General features: G+C 41.6%; 1 protein-coding gene across 2 annotated transcripts; it reads right to left on the reverse strand.

Annotated features, from left to right (window-relative positions):
• Positions 1-9,801: 9,801 nt before the first annotated feature.
• On the reverse strand, positions 9,802-19,596 carry LOC138383241 (serpin B12-like). Of its 2 annotated transcripts, none has more exons than XM_069467914.1 (7): positions 19,432-19,596; positions 17,714-17,794; positions 16,532-16,666; positions 15,075-15,192; positions 12,294-12,436; positions 11,160-11,327; positions 9,802-10,206 (listed from the first exon to the last, which is right to left on the reverse strand). In XM_069467914.1, exons 1-7 carry the CDS (start codon positions 19,594-19,596, stop codon positions 9,802-9,804), a joined length of 1,215 nt encoding a protein of 404 aa, XP_069324015.1. The 2 variants fall into 2 exon arrangements, with proteins under 2 accessions (XP_069324015.1, XP_069324014.1); XM_069467913.1 differs by having other exon boundaries at positions 16,532-16,672; positions 17,660-17,794.
• Between the last annotated feature and the right edge of the window lie 1,854 nt (positions 19,597-21,450).

Genomic DNA, 21,450 nt, shown 5'->3' on the forward strand with positions numbered 1-21,450 from the left:
TGGGTCATGTATGTACCAGTCTCCATACTCAAAATTTGTTTTTCTCAAAAAAAAATTTTTTGATTAATGCTCTTTAAGCAAACTCAAAGCAGTATTTAATTCATTTTGCCTTTTAATTAGTCACCAAGAAACATGCAAATTGAGGAAGATTTAGAAACAATTAACAGTTATGGAGTTAACCCTAGAGGCCAATGAAATGGAAATGTTAGCTTTTTAAATGACATAAAATCTTTGATCTGGCAATAATGCTCATTTTTAATATCCCTATCAGTTTATGTCTTCTAATTTCTTTCTCTGTGGCCCCTAGACTTCCTGCTCTATTGCCCAGCCATTTCCATAGGCCGACTGCTTTGTCCTAAAGCTGTTTCTCTACCATCCTGCTTTCACAGGGAAACCTGGCTTTCCCTGAGGACAACCATATCCCCGCAAAGTCTTCTCTGAGGACAGCCACTCATACCTTGGGGTAAGGAAGAAAGGCCACAACTCCCATTTTCCCTCCTACTCTCACTTCTTCCAAGCCCTTCTTCCTTCAATCACCCTCGACGTTCCTTCCCCTTTGAAGACTTGCACAGTCAGGCTGGCCTGCCCTTTCCCAGCCACAGGCCCCTCTGGTGCTCTGCACAGGGCCTTCCTGTCCCCCCAGCTGCTCCCGCCACTCTGTACGCCCTCACTGTTCTTGCCTGTGGCGCCTCCCACTTCCCTGACCTTCCCCTTCCCCACCCTGTACTAGCCCACTCACGTGGTCACGCATTGGCTGCTGTCATCACCAGGAACTGCTGCTGTCCTAAATTTCTGAACACCAAAATATCTCCATCTGGTGACAGATTCTCATCTGCGTTCTCTCTAAACCTCATTTTCAGTGTTTTCACAACCTCCAATCATTGGAGCCCTCCCTATTCTTCTATTTTTATCAGTCTCTTCTTTCTAGTATCAAAACTGACCCAGAGGTAGAAAATACGTTGAAGATCAAGAATCATAAAAGTGGTTCGTATGCGTACAAGTGAGGAGAGCAAACAGGCCCTGAGGCAGATCACTGAAGGGCTCCCCATTCTGCTCCGTAACTCTCAGTTTTGGTAAAACCTCTGCATGTCTGTTACCGACACAGACTTGTAACGTTTTTCTTCTCTGACCCTATGATGTAGTGAGTGCTGCTGGTGTTCCAGCCAGATTCCCTTTCGCAGCCAGTACATCTGTCACCCTGCTGTTTTGGCTTGAAATTCAGAGATGCCCTTTTCTCAGGCAACTGATTCTCAGCTAAACAGGAGCCACCTGCCTGGGAAGCTACACACCACTCCTCCACCCGCCAGCCAGGCACACCTCAGACATGACTCACCAGCATAAGGGTATAAAAGGACAGCCCTCTCGTGTCAGGTAAAACAACTTTGTAGGGCACTTTCTGCTCCAGACCTTGAAGCCAATCTCTACAAACCACAGGACTGATCAAAACTTTTCCCTCACCGTGTCCTGCTTCTCTCAAAGAAGCCCCTGCCCTCCACTCCCCACAAACCATCCCCCACACACAAATTACCTGAACAAAAATCTCTCTCTTTGGCTCTGCTTCTAGGGTACCTGACCTAAGATGAAAGTGTTTTAATATCTAGCCCAAGCCCCTTGCTGTTTTTGCTTTCCAAACATTTCTTTTTATAATTCTTGCATTCTTTAGATAATATTTTAGTCAGTTTATAAAGACCTAGGAAAAATTCTCTTGGATTGGGAATCTTTAGAATTAATAAATTAAGTGTGAAAAATTATCACCTTTGTATACTGAGCAAAGAGCATGCTCATCTTACATGCCCATCAATAGAGTCTATAGATAGAAAGAGCTAGAGGGAGAGAGGGAGAGAGAGGGGGGTAAACCAGTTCCTTCTTTGTGATCAAAACAAGCGAGGTAAGCTTGCTATCACTGCTTCCATTCAAAATTGAACCAGAGACCCTGGCAAGTAGAGTATGGCAATTATTTAATTGATTAATTAGTTTATTATTTAAAAGGTAAGAGGATTTGAAAGGGAAAATAAAATCATGATTCACAAAGAAATTGAGACATACATTAAAATTTAGAAAGTGAATTTCACAAGATTGCTGAATGCAAGGTCAATTTTAAAAAGCCAAGTATTTTTAATATGCTAGCAACATACAGTTAGAAACTTTTAAAATATATGATTTAGAAGAGCATGAAAAAGCTATGTGAGGTAATGCATATGTTAATTATCTAGATTTAGCCATTGCACAATGTTCTTAATCTTCAAAATACTATGTTGTGCATGGTAAATACAATTTTATCTGTCAATTAAATAAAATAATAAAAAAATCCCATACCTAGTAAATATGAAAAATGTGTAAGCCTGTATACAGAAAAAGATTAAACATAATTGAGAGAAATTAAGAAGACTAAGTGGAGGGATATATTTTATTTATGATTTGGAAGACTCAATATTGTAACAACGCCAATTTTCTCAAAATTGATCACTGCAATCTCAATCAAAATCCCAGGAAGTTCATTTTTCAAAAAATTGGCTATCTGATTCTAAATTTTTATGAAATAGCAAAGGGCCAATAATAGCCAAAACACTTTCGATGGTGAAGGAGGAGGTGGTAAGACCTGCTCTATCTGTCACAAGACTTATTAAATAATTGTCAGTATGGTTTTGGCAAAGGATAGGCCAGACCAGAGGCCCAGGAAAGTTTTGTTGCATATGTGCACACTTAATTTTTTTTAAAGTGTTGTTGCAGAGCAGTGGGGAAAGAGTGGTCTCTTTAATAAATTATACTGAGTTCATTGAATATCTATATGGGGGAAAAAAAGGAATCTTGACTCCTATCTAACACCATATACAAATCCCCATCATAAATGGATTGCAGAGCTAAACGGAGCACACAAAAGCATTTACAATAATAGTAAAGTTTAACAAATTGTACCATGTAAAATTTAAAAGCTCTCATTAATCAAAAGACACTATCAAAGTTGAACATGTATATGCCCCATGACCTAGCAATTCCACCTCAGTTGTACACCCAACACAGATGTGTGTCCATGGGCACCAGGATACATGTAAAAGAATGTTCATAGCAGAATTATTTATAATAGCCAAATACTGAAAACCCAAATATGCATGAACAGTGGAATGTGTAAATAAATAATATGCTCACACAATTAAATACTACATAGTAATGTCAATGAACAAGCTAAAGCTATAGACAACAAAATAGGTGATTTTCACAAACATTATTGAAAAAAAGAAGCCAAATGTAAAAGAATACATACTGTATGATTCTATTTATATGAAGTTCAAAGGCAGGTAAAACTAAATTATAGTGCTTCAAACCAGCACAGTGGTTATATTTTGAAGAAGGTGAAAGGTAATAATTGGAAAGGGACACAAGTGGGTGTTTTGGGGTGATGCTAATGCCCCATTTCTTCACCTGGGTGGTGGCCGTGTGGGCGTTCATTGTGATAATACATTGAGCTATATGTAATATTTCCATATTTTTGTGTTATTCATCACAAAAAATTTCTTATTCAATTTATTCATAGATGTTTTATAGTTTTGATGTTGTTATGAATAAGGTCTTTGGTTTTTCCATTTATCCATTTAAGCATCTACTCTGCCTCAGATACTGCTTTAGCTACTGAGATACAGCAATGAATATGGTGTAAAGGGTCCTTTCTCTCATTTAAATTCACATTGTATTGGGGAGATGCATACAATAAATAAATAAGATAATTTCAAATAGAATTAGGCGTTGTGAATTAAATAAATCATTATGTTTGTAAATAGTTATTACTGGTGTATAAGAAAACTTTTTTTGGGGGGGGGATGTCTAGCAAATCATCTTGAAGAACATTCTTTTTTGCTAAATTGTCAGCTTATTCACTGGATTTTCTAGAAACATGATCATAAAATCTCTGCTTAATGGTTTGGTCTCTCTTTACCAATATTTATTCCTCTGATAGAACCATTTCTCAATACAATGAAAGACACCTAATTTCAAATTTCTGTGCACATAGATCAACAAGCAAAGCAGCAAGGCAGCATTTATTTTGTTTTAAAAACTGCACTTAACTGTACCAACAGAAGAGGGCACTCTTGAACCAAGAAACCAGAGTATGGTACCCACTCACCTTCATAAAGTTGCCTGTCATTTTTAGTCCAAAAATCCAACACATTTTAGTACGAACAGGAAAAGTTACTCAAGAAATATGCAAAACTGCTGTAAGAAGAAAACAGTGAGAATCAAAACTTTTCAGCTGACGAAAATACTGCCCAGGAGATCAACCATACCTGGCGGCGGAGAAAGCTGCAACGTAACACTCCCTTATGGATTAAATATCATTTGAAAAGCGATCCTGACCGGGAAGAATGCTACAAATCATACTTTCAAAAACCCAGAATAAACATGAATAACAAAACAACAACAAAAAGAAAGATGTGTAAAGAGATCTGTCTGAACTCAAGAAATTATAGAAATAACAAAATCATCTCGAAAATAAGAAAAAGTACAATAAGGAGCATAGAGAACAAAAACAAAATAAAGAAAGGACTAAAAGGATAAAAGAGAAAGAAATAGAAACAGGCAAAAAAAAAATCTATAATACGTGTAATTGTACAATATGGGTTTGAACGGTTGAGGGTCCACTTTTGCAGATTTTCTTCCACCTCTGCCACCTCTGAGACAGCTAAACCAGTCTCTCCTCAGCCTGCTCAATGTGAAGATGACAACAATGAAGAACTTTGCATATTTTCTCTTCCTTACAATTTTCTTTATAACACTTCTTTTCTCTAGCTTGCTTTATTGTAAGAGTACAGTATATAATACAATGTATAATACACAAAACATGTGTTCATCGGCTGTTAATGCTATCAGTAAGGCTTCCAGTCAACAGCAGGCTGTTAGCAGTAAAGTTTTGGGGGAGTCAAAAGTTATGTGTGGATTTTTGACCCTCTAACTCCATTTGTTCAAGGGTCAACTGTGGTCCCTGAAGTACAAAAACAAAAGAGTGGAGTAGAAATGATGTTGTATTTAAAGCTATAATCGAAGAAAGTATTTCAAAAATGAAAAAAAAAATACTGAATCTATATATTGAAATCGTCCACAATGTACCTCGAAAAATTAGCCCTGAATGATGAAGTCTAAGACCTATTAGAAAATCTATTAGTTTTTAACATCTCCAGAGAGAGAAGAGAGAGAGAGAGAAGGAAAGAATGAATCAAATCATTATAAAAAATAATCAAGCTGACATTAGACTGCTTGAGAGCAACATACAGATCAGCAGAACAATATTTAAAGAAACTCAAAGAACGTCCAAACTAAGAAGTTTATAACCCAACAAGTACTCTTTCATAAATCAAGACCATGGAGAAACAGTGTTAAGCTGTCACAAATTTAGAGAACATTGACTTGTTAGTCTTTCTTGAGGAATCTACCAGAGGATGTGTTTCATCTAACAACAACAAAAATGATTGGACAAACTTGGGCAGAAGACTTATAAAGTACACAAATATGTTTTATTGTAGCTCTAAGACATAGCAAACATGGGAATAAGGGTAGAAAATAATACATGTTATATATTTTATATGTTCTTCCAAAATAGAAAAAAATGACTGCAAAAAGTGGGAGGAGATGCTAGGAAGAAAGAGAAGGTACAATAAGTCCATTGATTATTGCCCAGGCAATAGACAAGAGGCAACTGATATCACTTAAAAATGATAAAAACCTGAGTAAGGAAAAAAGTAGTGTGAGGCCACTAGATAATAAGATGGTATAAAAGTAATATCTAGTAAAAAAACACAAACTTTTCTGATATCACAAGGAAAAATTAAAAAGAGAAAAAATAGTGAAATAGCAAGATAATATGACTCTAAAGCTCATATAGAAAAATAAGCAAACAAGAATAAGTAGCGAAGCACTGCAAAGGAAAAGTAATAAAGCTTCAGTCACTAAAACACTGATATTGGCACATGAATAGAGAGATCAAAGGAAGAGGACAGAAAGTTCATACATAGACCAAAGCACATGTGTACTTGGTATATGACATGACACATACAAAATTTAGTATATGATAAACTGGATATCTCAAATCCCTGAAAGACAAATGTTTTAATAAGTGGCATTGGACAACTGGAGAGCCACCTGGGACAAATAAGATAGGACCCATACTTTACCTGACATGCCAGAACAAACTCTAATTGAATCAGAGATCTAAATTTTAGAAATGAAACTATACAAGTAAAAGAAAAAAACACGGATAAATTCCTACAAACCTGGAAGGAGACAAAGTCTGATTTAAAACCTGGAAGCGCCGGTGCAGTGGCTCACGCCTATAATCCCAGCATTTGGGAAGGCCATGGGAGGAGGATCACTTGAGGTCAGGAGTTCTAAACCAGCCTGGGCAAATAATGAGAACCCCCACCTCTACAAAAAATTTTTTTAAAAAACACACCAGGCGTGCTGATACCCATCTGTAGTCCCAACTGCCCAGGGGCTAAGCAGGGAGGATCGCCTGAGCCCGGGAGCTCAAGGCTGCGGTGAGCTATGATCACATCACTGAACTCCAGTCCAGGTGACAGAGCAAGAACCTGTCTCAAAAATAAATTAATTCAATTCAATTCAAAAAACCTGGAGGCAATAAAAGATTGGTAAACTCAGCTTACAAAAATTAAAAAGATAGATTCAATAAGCAAAGACAAAAAGAAATGACAAACTGAGAAAAGGGTTTTTGCTAATTCTAATGCAGAAGGCTAATCTTCCCAACGCATAAAGACCTCTCTAACATCAGGAAGAAAAACAAACACCTACATAACACTGTTTGACCTATTAACTCTGTTGAGGTTGGTATCTTTCTTTCATGTGGTTATTTCCTTTAAATATTTGGTAGCTAGGTTATAGGCTTATCTTTGCATTTGAGATTCCTCGTTAGGGCTGTCTGTGAATACTGCTTTGAGGTTTACCACAGCCTGCCTTGGCAATTTAGCACTAGGAGGGGTAGACTGTGCTTTCAGGCAAGTGTACAAGTGGTTTATAAACCTTCTGTGGAAACTTCTCCTATTCTTTCATATTGCCAGTCACCACGGACACTGTTATGCCTCCATGACTCCGGCACACACTTACTGCCCCAGCCTTGGGGCAAAGGCATCTGCCACTCATTTCCTGGCACAAAACAGGGGCAGAAAAACACAGACTTGTCGGACGCAGTCCTTGAACCAGCCACCACAATGGTCGCTAGGATGGAAAGAGCCAATGCCTGTCCTCATTCTCCCTAAGTCGTAATTGCAGAGTTTCGTTCAGTCTTCAAATGGCTGCAGGAAAAAGAAAAAAAAAAAAAAAAAAAAAAAACCTGATAAGAAAGACAGAAGGGGAGAGAAAGCAGTGAGTACAAGAGAGGGATAAGAGAGAGATGTCCAGAATCTAGGTTGGCAGAGGTCTCATGTCTCTGAACTCAGGGAAGGCAGTAGTGCTAGGAAACAAGGCAGACTGAGGCGCAGGTGGGGTGACACAGGTGAGCCCTCGACTATGCCCCCCCATCCAGCCACATTAACTTGGAGTCAGCAGAAATATCTTCTATAGTCTGATGATCCGTTTGCTGTTGCTCTTCGGTTTTAGCATTGTGGTGAGTTTTCATCTTTTTTTATATGCCATCATATGTAACTATGATGGGAAGTTGGCAGAAATTATTGCTGGGGCAAGATATGTTTTCCCTATGTAACTCAGATGAATTGTTAGTTTCATGAAATACGTATTTCTGCATTTTTGGATGAAAGTTTTCAGGTTAAAGTTATATCACCAGAAAAAAGTCACTTGACAACACATTATATGCCTTTTAGCTAATAACAAAAGTGCTTTATTCGTTAAGAAGAAACATTATGATCACAGGTTTGTAAAGAATATGTTTACTGATTTACATAAAGATTTAAGAATCTTACTATTTCTCACGTTGTAAACAGATACATTTTCCCTCTCATGCCTCAAATTCTGAGAAATCCCAATATAAATGAAAAAAAAAAAATGCGTCTACCAAGTAAAAGAATAAGAACACAAGAAATACCAGGCAGTGCAGGCCAACAATATATGGTCGTGGTTACCCCGCCCAGCACCTGGCAGCCATGCCCAGGCAAGCGTGGAACCAGCCCTCCAAACGTCAGCCCCAAAAGGAACCCCGGGAGACACTAAGCTTTTGATTATCCGAGATAAATTTGACCCATGGGACGTGCATTCTGGGAAAAGCACTGCCTCAAACTGCTTCACATTACCAAGGACAAATCGTTTATACCGTAAATGAGCTTCAACAATGAGAACCTGGGGCTTGTCTCCCACAGCACAAAGAGATCCCTGGGGTGGGCGAGAACCGGGGAGGGAGGCCAGCCTCAGAGCAGGTGCAGTTAACCTGTCCCCTCCCCCGAGCACCTCCACAGCCACATTTAACCCGCGCGGCAGCAGTCGGGAGGAGAGTCCAGGGCAGAGCAGGAACACTGGGCCACAACCAAGACCAGAAATTCGCCTCAGCGGAAAAGAGACTGACTCAAAAGAGACTTGAGTTACACATGTCCGTGATCATTCCAGAGCGCTCAGGTAAGGCAAACTCCAGAGCTCAGACGGCCACAGCAGAGAACACAGGTCCCGACGCCGGGAGAAGGAACACCCGGGCGTCGGGCTTCAGCAGACTGGGGCTTGAGATGGAGCCAGTGGCCTTCCTGACAAGGGTTTCCGGGTGCATCGTGCCCAGGCCCACGTTTGCTGTCACGATGTGGTCAGACATGAGGCTCAGGGAGGACACATAGGCCCAGAGGGCGGAGAGAGCGGAACGGGGGGCCCAGCAGTCCAGCAGGACGCAGCGCTGCTCCCCACACCTGAACACACCTGGGATGTAGGAGCAACGAGCCACAGCTGGGAATTCTCTGAGGGAGTGAAGAAGAGAGAGAGGAAAGTGCTCGATGATGGTGGCCTAGAGCAGCGGCCCCCAACCTTTTTAGCACCAGGGACTAGTTTCATGGAAGACAATTTTTCCACAGACGGGGTGGGGGAGTGGGCGGTGGAGCTCTGCAACCTGGTCCCTAACAGGCCACAGACCAGTCTGCAGCCCGGGGCTTGGGGACTGCAGCCCTAGGGGACTCAACAAGGAAAACTGAGACCGATCTCCTCTAAATCCACTTGCCAACTCCTGGGTCAGTGTCAGGGTCACAAGACAAATCTCATTCTCCTGCTCTGTGCGAAATGAGTGCTGGCTGGGGGATTCATATATTCTTGAGCTGTCACTTAGATACACCCCAAGCCCTCTCAGAGTCCTCACAGGGCATCCTCCATGCAGTAAGAAGACAGAAGAGGAAGAGGCAGAGCATCCTGACCAGTGATGGCCACAATTATAACTACCCTAGAAATAGAGCTGAGTTTCCTAAAGACATTCCAGTCAAACGTTTTCTCTTGCCATCTGTGAAAGTGGCTTCTGAGTTTGCCATCTCTTAGAATGGGTCTAATGACCTGAACTTTCAGGATAGGAGGTAGGTAACAAATAAAACCAAAACTACTCTCAATGGTGCTGACCTTCAGGTCGCAGAGGGTGAATTTATGGGCTTGAATGTTTAGGGCGGGGAAAGGTTAGGGAGGGAGCAAGGGCCCTTCAATACCAACAGACTCAGATGAAAACAGATGCAGAGTGAGAGGAAGACAAGGATAGGCCCGGCTGATGGCCGGAGGAAGGGAGCAGTCAGCTTTAGATTTTGGCAAAAAGGCAAATTGCCCTTGTTATACGAGGGGAAGAGTGTATGGCCATTTTCCTCCAGCCCCCAAGTACTAGAGAGTGTGCCCCTTTCAAGGAGAGCAGACCCTTCCATAGAAGAGAATGGTTTGGGTTTTGTTGTGTCTGATGAAAAAGAGAAAAGGGTGGCAGACATTAAACTCCACGCATGATGGCATTGACTTTTCCATGCTGACAACTCCGCTGGCCGCCGCTGCCTCTGAGCCATTTTCATCCACCTCCACGAAGGTCTTGTGGACAATTTTTGACAAATATAAATTGGGAGTTGGAGAGATTCCAGTAAGATCAGCCCTCGTTTCATCAAAGATATCCGTGATGCCCATGTCTTGTAGAACAGAATTGAGATCGTAGCTGTCTTCCAGGGTGAACTGGGGGAAGGACACAGCTACCATTTTTTCATACAGGTTTTCTGAGCTGCTCCAGGCCACTATTTTTTCATAGGAGACTTTCCTTTCAAGCTACAAGAGGAGGGAAGTAATATTCATGGTCAGATTATGAGTCTGCAAAGAACATCCCAGTTACTTTAAGGTGCATGAGTCTGTTTCTACAGTCAGTGACAACCTTTGAGATCTTTCTCTAAGTCTCAGAATAGTCTGGTTCCATTTAAAACTCCTCCAAGCAAACATCTTTCCTCTTTACAAGAAGTTATGGGACAATTTGAGTTCTGGCATGCTTTGGTGTTTGACAGACGAGTGTTCAAAGCCCAAGATTAGTTGGGTGCTTTGCCCAAGCCCTAATATTCTGAAGTTAAATTTTCTCTTCTAGAAAATAGAGGTAATACTATTAGGCTCTTGCAAAGATTAACAAAATAATGTGTGTAAAGTAGTTAACACAGTGAAGGCACATAGTAAATACTGAACAATGATTGTTATTGATATTATAATTACTATACCTGCTATATAGGCATTTCTGTCACTTTCTCCCTCTATCCCTGTCTCTTTACCCCATTGGATAGTATGTAGCTGAGCTTCTCCAGCCTTCATTAATTCCTACCTAACAATCAATCTATTCCAGTGTCAAAATCTTTACTTCTGTCAAGGTACATGTGCCCAAAAACAAGATTCAGCTAAAGGGTCTTTAACTGAGCTAGAGAAAAATAGTCTGAGTATGTGGCCAGAAATCAGGATATACAGGGAGAACCCAGATCTCTTGCTTTGGAAAAATGGTTGCAGAGAACTATGAGATTAGAGAGGAAATGTCGATTCCAGTGTTTTTGGCATTTGTTCTTTAGGTCTAAACAGATGAGAAATACATATCTCATTTAATTCAGATTTTTATACTCTTTGATATCTCTGATAGCTCAGGTACCACCCGAGTACCATCCTTCCTCAGGATGATAGATGGTAGATGGTGTTGTTCTCCAAAGATCTGTAATTACATATTTTGTAGAAACATGGAAATGAAGACTTACCTCTTCGAGACCCTTCAGGTTATCTTCCGAGTAAGACGGCAGCAGGACGAACATGCTGAGCTCCCCCTTGGTGTATCTCATCTCGAGGATCTGTGCCTTCAGCTCCTCTATGAAGCCAATTCTATACTGACCTTTTTGAGTCATCATCTTCACATTCTTCTTTTCATTCTGCAGGAGACAAGGCAGGAAGTCACAGGATGGCCATGGGAAGCTCACAAACTCACAGGACCCCAACTCTCCTGAGAACAGAGGTTCTGTAAGATGAGATGGGTCTGCAGCAGAAGCCCTGAGCCACACCGGTGATCCAGCCCGAGAGAGTCTGCCCTCTGATCGGTTGGCCCTTATGTGCCCAATACTGTATCTTTCCGTGTTTTTAACCAGTTGTTTAGTCGACTCTCTTTCCAACCACCTCCCACTGCCTGGTCAGCAGAAAGGAGCCCTGCCAGCTGTCCATCTTCAATGCCTGCCCCACCCTGCCTCTTGGCCTCACACCAGCCTGTCCCCTCTGGCCTGGAGGAGCCCACCACTGCACTGATGGGAGCCCTGGCTAAGCGATAATCATCTACATATTAAATAAGAATACCTGCTCCAAAGGCGTCCTTCAGAGGAAGGACACCCCCAGGCACCTTAAACCTCACAATAACCTCTAGGTGGAGGATGAGGAGTCACCAGTCTACAGATCAGGACATTCAGCGCTTGAGAGAAAAACCTGTCCCCATAACAAGCTAACCAGATAACAAGTGGTTGGCTGGGATCCAGCCCTTGTCCTTTCCTCCCATTCTAAGCCCAGGGGCTTAAAACACAGGTTTCTCAGGCAAACACCTTCAGATGTGAATCCTAATGGGTGAATTTGGTTAACTAACTTAGCCTTTGCATTTTATCCCCCCAAATCCTAAGTGAAAATAATAACACTCATTTAATAATGTTATTTGGGGGAAATAATGAAATAATGAATGGAAAAATATGCAGTGTCATAGGTATTTGACACAAAAATGCCCAATGAACTTCATGTGCTTTTATTAATAGCAAAATGTTCTTATTATAGGTGTAAGCTGTAACTCAGAGAGCTAAGTTTTACTTTTAGTGAAGATTATGAGTTGAATAGCTAGAAAACCACGAGCTCTAATACAGTACCTCATTTAGAGAGAAAAGTGCATCAACTGTGTTTTCACAGTCAAAATATTTTTCCCATTTGGCCTTAAAGTAAACAGCATTCACCAGCACCAGCACAGTCGCATCATTAATAGTGTCCTTGCTGAAGAGTTCCTTGATTTTACCTAAAGAAAAGGTCCCAGAGAATATCCTCAGTATGAATTGTATCAAAGGTATTCATGTAGGCAGATTTTTTTTAATACAGCTTAACAACCTCAACACTAGAGAGTGTCTCATCCAAGAACTAACCTGAGAAGATTAAACCCCTTCTAGTCCTAGGTGGGGGGAAGTGGAGGTAAGCATGGGGGTGATGGGGTGGGGAAGAACCTTCTCCCTGGGGGCATCTGATTCAGAGCACTGTAACAGGGGAAATCTCCTCTGATTCTCTCTATCATTTGTGATTGGCACTGTCCTTAGACATCTCATACTATGGTTTGTCTTTCAAATTATAGATCCAGTCACCTGACTGTATGATAACCTCTTTCAGAAAAAAACTATGGTATAAACTTCCCATCTCAAGCACTCATCACAGCATAGTATATATGCTTACATATAAACCAAAATACACATAAATGTACTAGGCCATGATATAAAGCCTATTTTACTGGGACTTTCACATACCCTCTCTCATTCCATCCTACATAAACCATGAGAAGAAGATATTGTTATCCCTTCTTTACAAAAGAATAAACTGCATCCAGTGAGAGGTGAGGCCACATAGCCAGGAAACAACAGGACTAACTAGGTTGGGTTCTTGGGCCTTCCAACTTTGGGCTCAGCTCTGGGGCTCCTTCTGCAACCAGCCCTGTGAACAAACGCAGGATGAACCCTCTGACATGTTTTCCCCATAGCTTTTCTGTGCCTTGGAGTCCCCAGCCAGTAGGGCTTGACAACAAGAACCCTGCAACATTTAACTAACTACTTGACCTTTTAAGTTGTTTTCCAGAGACAGCAAAATTTCTGCAAGAGTTGAGATTCCAAGGTCCCTGCTGCAGACTTCCTGACACCAGGACTCACCATCCCTCACTAAATTGTGACCTCTGAATCAAACCACCCTCCTGAGTGACTTTCAACACAACCTGCCCTGATGCACATAGCCACGCTCCTTAACCCCTATAAAATCCCTTCCCCGTCTCCATTAGTGGGGGAGATGAATTTAAGGCTACTTCCCTCCTCACCCAGTTAACATCATTCGTATTAAAAATTCCTTTCTTCCTTAGTAATCCTCATTGTCTCAGTAATTGGCTTTCTGTGCAGTGAGCAACCAGACCTAGGGCAGAGCCCCCGCGCAGTTTCAGTAACACGTCCACAATAACACAGCTCTGAGGCTGCCTGGAAAAGCCCCAGGCCATCGGTCAATAGTTCATCTCCAGAGTGCGTCCTTTTCTACCTCAAAGTACCAAGTCACCGGCTACTTGAATGCTTGCTGAGGTCTTAAGAAGAGACCCTTCCTTCCACCTCAAGATCTCTATTTGAATCCCATAATAATAACAGAGTATGTTGACATCATCTGCCCTTAAAATGCTTTGGGAGACTTAGCTCACTAAGGAGAAACTACATACTCAGGATAAACTCCTTTAGTGAACTGTTTTCCTCCTGACACCTGAATGGAGGCTTGAAGAAATGGGAATTTTTGTGGTATGTGGAAGATGGAAGAAGGAAGAACAAATTTTGAAATTTGGGGATTTCTCTGAAGGAAAGGCCAGGCAGAGGCTTTCCAGCCCTAAGTCAGTGTGAGGAGAGGAGGAGACATGGAGAGAAAGCCACCAAATGGAAGAGTGGAATTGCACCTGTGCCAAAGACAAGCCAAGGTCAGTCGGCTGTTGTTCCCAGGCCGTCAGTCACTCAGAACTTGCGCCAATGCCCTGGGTCGTGGGGAAGCAATGCACGACCTGTGTTCTCTCGGGTACTCCAAACTTTTCATTGCACATGAAATTCTTCCCCAGCCCCACACTAGCAATCAAAAAATGCCCTAATCTGCATCCAGCAGCCTGACTTGTCCCTTCAGGTCACTAACCTTTAGGCCTGTGGGGAAGACTTTATTCTGTTTTTCAAATCCACACGTGCAATGTTGGAAGGGAACGCTCTCTAAGCCTTATCTGGAGCATCAGCACCCATTGGAGCTGGTGCCCTCTCTTCTTTTCCACAGAAGGCCAACAAGACCACAGACTAAAGGACTAATAATAAGCGACAGTGATAGCTAGCATTTTAACTGTTTGATGCTGTTCAAATCACACTTTGAACATAGTCTACATATGGGAACCTCTGGCCCCAACAGACTAGTGATCTGTAAAGCTGGGCTGCCTGGTTTTCTTCTCTTTCTTTTTTTTTTTCTTTTTTAATTTCATTTCAGAATATTACAGGGGTACAAATGTTTTGATTACATGTTTTGCTTTTGTGCAGTTTGAGCCAAAGTTATACGTGTGCCCATCACCAAGGTAGCATGCATTGTACCCATTAGGTGTAAATTTACCCATCCCCTCCTCCCCCTCCCACCTACTTGGTTTCCGTTGAGTTTTACTACCACATGTGCACGTGTGCTGATCAATTAGTTCCCATTTAATAGTGAGCACATGTGGTGTTTGTTTTTCCATTATTGTAATACTTCACTTAGAAGAATGGTCTCTAGTTCCATGCAGGTAGTTACAAAAGGTATTAGTTCACCTTTTATTGTTTTTATGGCTGCATGGCATTAAAAAAAAAAAAACTGGTTTTCTTTTAAATGAAAAGAATACCAGTTACCATGTGTTTGGTCTTTCTTACCTTGGGACTGAGATTCAACCCAGTAGTTAATCTCTTGTCTGGACTTTTCAGTGTGTTTCCGGAAATCAATACTTTCAATGGTCGTGTGGTAAAACTGAATCACACCATCTGTATATTCCTGTTCAGGAATGAAGGGGAAATTGTGCAATTAAGTCATAATAGTGATAATACTAGTTAAGTGTGAGGCAGCCTTGAGACAGACAAGCCTGGTCATTAACACTGGAGGAACAGGCATGTCAGTTTCTATCTATTCTCCAGTCTTAGTTTAGCCAGAGACATTTCTGCTCTTGTGCTGACAATGTAGGGTACAGAACTTTTATTCATGATGCAGTCTGCAGTTACAATGGCATGAACCTTTCCTACCAGATGCAATTTTATCTGGACAATCCATTTGTGGAGGCATCACAAGATAAATATCAAGTAACCTGAGAGACTCAGCTGTAAAATGCTTCTGTTTTTAAGAACTAAAACCTTGCTTAACGGTTGCAATTTCTGTTTAGGGTGATGGAAAATTTCAGAAATAGATAGGGCAATGGTTACACAACATTGTGAATGTAATTCATGCCACTGAATTGTATACTTAAAAATGGTGAAAATGGCAAATTTTATGTTATATGTATTTTATCACAATTTTTAAATAAAGTATACCACAATATATCAAAACCATTCATTTGTACTCTTTCAATAGGTAAATTGTATGATATGCAAATTGGTATTTCAGAAAAAGAAGCTGGTTGAAAAAAAAAACTTAACAGATAAAATTTCATTTTCATTGTAGGAAAAAACACTTATTTTGGTCAGAAGTGGGCTGTCCCCCTCCCTGACTCCCCAGCCCTAACCGTCTGTGCCACATCTTTGCCTCTGGCCACATCCCTCACCTTTGTCACTTAGTGTGTGGCTCTTCTAGTGATTAGAGAGGAAACCAGAGCCCAGATGGAGACACATCATGCTCTAAGTACAAAGCTGTTTAGCCACAGAGATAAATCCTGGGCCTTTCAAATGGCAAAGTGCAGTCTCCTTCTGCTACGACACTCTACTTAGAAAAAGCGCAATGAGCACTGACATAAAAGGTGATTTTAGGGAAGTGCCTCGGGGGACAGCCAACAGGTAGGGGAGGTACAAAGTGCATCTACCAGGCACTTTGACAGGGAAAGACATCAGGAAAGAATGCCATCACCAGCCCCATGTGCTCCGAAGGCCGTTTTTAATAGGACCCTTCCCCACCCACTGAATTCCACTCCGGAGAGACTTCATCAACTGCTCCAGGTGAAGACTGGGAGGAGCGAAACAAAAGTAGGGGCTGAAAGAGGTGAGTCCTCGACACCCCTCAAGTCCCCAGCACAACATCCCGTCAGAGGGGTTTGCGTTCTAGACAGCAGGTGAGTTATCCAGATACTCACTTTTCTTTACATTGTATGCCGTGTAGTAACTTTAATCGCCAGGTGTGTGCAACTCACCTGACAGATGGGGAATCCCTGCTCTCCATAAAGCCGATTGGCGATGCTCAGGGTGTAATCAGTTTTGATCCTGTCTAATTTGCAGAGAAGCTTCCCGAAGTAGCAGCCGAGCAGTGCACTCTCATCATTTGAGGACTCAGCCTAACAAAAGAAGAACCAAAATGTGACCTGAAACGTATGTATCAGAAGAGCTAAACACACTAAAGGATGGGTGTTGTGTACAGAAGCAAGACAGAGCTGCTCAGTAAGATGTCATTTCTCTCTGTTACCACGTCAGGGAGCAAGTTGGGAAAAAGGGAGGAAGAAAGGGTGAGAAGTGGTCCCAGTGGGAGGTCATGGCTCCCACATTCGTGTAAAAAGATCCTCCAGGAAAATTGTCTGGGGACTCAGCGATGTACACTGTATTTCAGAACGGTGCACCCTGGTTTTCTCTGTACTCGAAAAAGCATATGTGGCTTGGCACGGTGGCTCATGCCTGTAATCTTAGCACTTCGGGAGGCCACGGCAGGAGGATCATTTGAGGTCAGGAGTTTGAGGTTGCTGTGAGCTAGGCTGATGCCACGGCATTTTAGCCTGGGTGACAGAGCGAGAGTCTGTCTCTGAAAAAAAAAAAAAAAAAAAAAATGGCATATGAAAGACAATCATCTCTCCACCTCCTCTTAAACTTTCTAAGGTAGGAGAATATCTTTCTTGCTTCTGGTACAAGACAGTCAATAAAAGTTTTGTGTGTCAGTACAGATTTCAGCATGAACCAGAACAGGCAGAGGTGGAAGGAGAGACTAAGACTTCCACGGCGGATCCTACCCCTTACTGCCCTTCGTCTTCAACCATGCTCCTTCCTTCCTGGGAACCTGTGGCCTGTAGAAGGAGGTGAGTGATAGGGCTTTATTATTAAAGATCTAAGTTTCTTTATCATGAGCAGAAGATACTAGATCCTACTCTTAAGGAAACAAGCTCACAGCCAAGAACATATAAGACACATGGAAAGAAATTACAGATCACATGAGGCTATTGCTGTTGAAGGCAGCCAGGATCTAATGTTTGGGGATAAACAACCATCACCAAATGGTACAGCCAGAATGAGCAGTTTGTAGAGAAGAGGAGCAGGAGTTCATGGTGGCAGCTCACCTGCTGACTCAGAGATTCTGTTGTTTTTTTCTGTCCTTCCAGAGAGCTGTCAGCCAGCTCTTCTTGTTTATTACTTTTCAGACAGGGGTCAGGTTCTTTGGTTTCATTCTGAGAAATTTCACTGAAGTGTAGTACCTGCATGATAATGGGATAGGGTCTATCAGATAATATGGACAGCACGAAGTCTAAATAGTTTCAGAAACATTTTTGTAATGTGACAATGACGTTGATTACATAGTCAAACAAAACAATTAACAATAGTTTAAAGGAAAGTGGATGCCTCTTTTCTTGGGTTGTGAGGTAGAATGGAGAGGAAGTAATTGAACACTACGCCCCAGAAATGCATTTATGAATGGATATAACCAAACCAAAAGAATATAGAGGTATCTTCGAGCTCCGTGTAGCTATTGAGCACTGCATAGATGATTAGTCTAAATTGGCTGTAAGTGCAAAACACACACCAGATATAAAATATAATATGAAAAGCAAAGAATGTAAAATATCTCATTAAAATCCTTATGTTGATTACAGGTTGATATGATAGTATTTTGGATATATTGGGCTAATTAAAATTTATTATTAAAATTAGCCTCACCTGTTTCTTTTTACTTTTTTACTGTGGCTACTAAGATTTGTTTAATTACTGTGTGGCTCCCATTAGATTTGTGTTGGACAGCACTGTCCCAGAGTTTTGCACCAATCAAGGGAGCCAGGACAGCAAAGGCAAGTTGTCCAGAGCCTTACAGAAAGGTAGGAGGTGGGTGGCACATCCTGCACACAACCCAGTGTGTTGGCAGGTGACCCCCAAGTGCCTGAAGGACGAACGTCTGAAACCTGAGCTGGAGGATGCAAACCACACTCTAATGCTGTTTTTCTAATGGAATAAGAAAATAATAATATACTGAATCTACGTAGATGAATAACATAGAATGACCCCAAAGACATTCTGCCCTAATCCATAAATTTGATTCGTCCGTATTCAGGGGCAACAGCCTTATTCACACATAACCTTGTGCTATGTGCTAATCCAAGGCAGTATAAGACCAACCTCAGGAGCTTACAGTCATTGTTATCACCTTCATTCATTTATTCTGCAAATATTTATTGGGTGCCTACTTTAAGCCAAGCACTGTTCTAGGATAAAGATTCCTGCCTTCTAGGAGATTATATTCTAGTGAAAGAGACATACAAAAAGCAATACACATCGTCATTAATTACTGTGTGCAGTATGTTACATAGTGGAAAATGCCACATGGGAGAAGTAGCAGGGATTCCTCATGGGATTGGGATCCAAGATTCAGCACTAGATTGGGAGGTCAGAGTAGGCCTCCTAGGGGAGCAAACCCTAACCAAAGTCTTGAAGGAGAAAGAAAGCTGAGATCAGTTATCTGGGGGAAGAGCCATCAGGCAAAGGCAGCCAGAGCAAAGGCCCCAAGACAGGATGGGTGCAGCTTCCCCGAGGAAGTGGGGGACCAGTGTGACAGGTGTGAGGGAAGAGGGGGAGGGGGAGAGATGGAGTCACTGGAGACGATGGGGAAACACCCTAAAGGAGGTAGAAGTTTAATTGAACATTGAAGAATGGTAGGATTGAAGAGAAAGCAAAGTGTGGGGAATATTAATACAAATGAGGGCTCAGAGGCAGATGCCAATGCCGGCTCCGAGCAAGTCCAGGGCATGGTGAGCACCATGGCTTTCCTGAGTGCGGTTAGTGTCTGGCGTGGAGTGTGGACCTGGAGTTCGGGAGCCTGGGCGGCACCTTAACCGATACGTACTTCATCAATCTGATGTGCGCTGTTGTTTCTAGCTCCCAGGCGGACCATACCAAGGGCAGCCGAGAGGCTCAGAGGACAGAAAAAGATATTTTTACGATAATCTCTGCTTATCTTGTGGAAAAGATCAAAGCAAAATTTGGTGTTTGCTGCAACAAGACCGTCCATTGTAAAACTCCTAATAGTCTAAAACCAAAAAAAAGAGAAAAAGAGAGAAAACAGTGATTGGAAAAAAATAGGTAAACAAACAATTCTTATTTTAAGTACCCAAAATACAACCATACACAGTTACCCAATATGTTATTAACAACTGGGAAACTAAGATCATGGTCATCCCTCTATGTAACTATTGGTGTCAATACTGATAGAGATCCAGATCTATTTGCATGTAGTGGAGTGAATTAGTTTCCTGGTGCTGCCATAGCAAATTATCACAAAACACATGGTTTAAACAACAAGCTCTCCCCCAGTTGTAGAGGACAGACATCCAAAGTCGAGGTGTTGGCAGAGTTAGTTTATTCTGGACATGATCAGGGAAAATCTTTCCTCTCCCAGTTTCTGGTGGCTGCCAGCAATCTTTGCCATTCCTTGCCTTGTAGACAAATCACTCCAATCTCTGCCTCCATCCTCACATTCTTCCCTTTATCTTCCGTGTGTGTATCCAAATTTCCTCTTCTTTTAAAGACACCAGTCATTGAACTGGGGCCCATCCTAAACCAGTACGACCTCATCTTAATTTGAGGACATCTGCAAAGAACTTACTTTCAAATAAGATCATATTCACAGATATAGGGGTTAGGACTTAAACAGATGCTTTGGGGGAACACAGTTCTACCCTCTTTGTGGTGGAACTTCCTTTACAGATAAAGTCAAAGGCTACCGTTCCCCACGGTCAAGTTAGCAGCCAGGCAAACACCATTCATCTCCTTCTCCACAGGCTGTGCCTGGTTCTGCAGAAAAATCTTGCCTGTTCTCTCCCCTCGGTGTTCTGTGACTAAGCAGATGCCCAGCAGATTGTCACGTGTCACATCCCTTGTTAACATTCTCACTCCCTTTTGACTCATCCCATATGCAACCTACAGAACTTGAGGCACTTCAGTCAGTCATTAATATTGTTCAAGAAATAACAGATCTCGAAAAATGCTGGGTGTTTAGAAATCAGTGGGTTTAATATGCTCTTTGACATTGTAGAATCACAGATAATATAGAACCAAAGTGAGAGAATGACTTCCCTAAGAACAGATTCCTTGCCTCCCCCTACCCAATCCATTTCAGAAGTATAAAGAGAACCTTATGTAGATTTTGTTCTGGACCTATGCCTCTCCCATGAAATGTCTTTCGTGCCTTGGCCTATGGGTAGTGTGTATTTTCAAGATGGAAATGTAAGTCTCCTTATTCGTGTTTTTATCATCAGACATGTGGCACATTGTAAAGATGAAAAAATCATTATTGCATCGAGTTAAATGGTATACATTGGTTTTAACATTTTCCCCATTTAATATAGGCTTTTTTAGCCTATAAAACTTAATTCAAAAAGATAACATTATGTAACTTTTTAAAAAATGTGCCTGATGTGTGTTAAATATTTTACCTGTATTAGCTTTAATCTTACCATTCTGCCAGGCAGATATTATCCCTTCCCTTTTTTAGATCAGAAAATTGAGGAATCAATCATATATGTACTTGGCCCCAAACTAAGTACTCTTCCTCCTATATCTACTATTTCTGCTAAGTGTCCCCTCAATGTAGGATAGGCTGATCCAACACGTGTCCCCCATACACTGGTAGTTTCACCCCCTATTCAGCTGACAGTCTATTTTCATCCTGACACTTTTTTCTGCTAAGTATCTGACTTGTATTTCTCACTCTGTGCCTGTGAAGCTGGGTTTGATACGTATTTTGTACTTTGAAACTAATTTGCGGCTATCAGAGTTTTTTCAGGAGCAATCTGCCCGACAAGGTAAGTGTTTCCCAAGTAATGAATGTCCTTGGTGTGTCCAGAAATGCAATAACACCTCATAC

The sequence above is a fragment of the Eulemur rufifrons genome, chromosome 5 (genome assembly GCF_041146395.1).
Source record: "Eulemur rufifrons isolate Redbay chromosome 5, OSU_ERuf_1, whole genome shotgun sequence".
Lineage (NCBI taxonomy): Eukaryota > Metazoa > Chordata > Mammalia > Primates > Lemuridae > Eulemur > Eulemur rufifrons.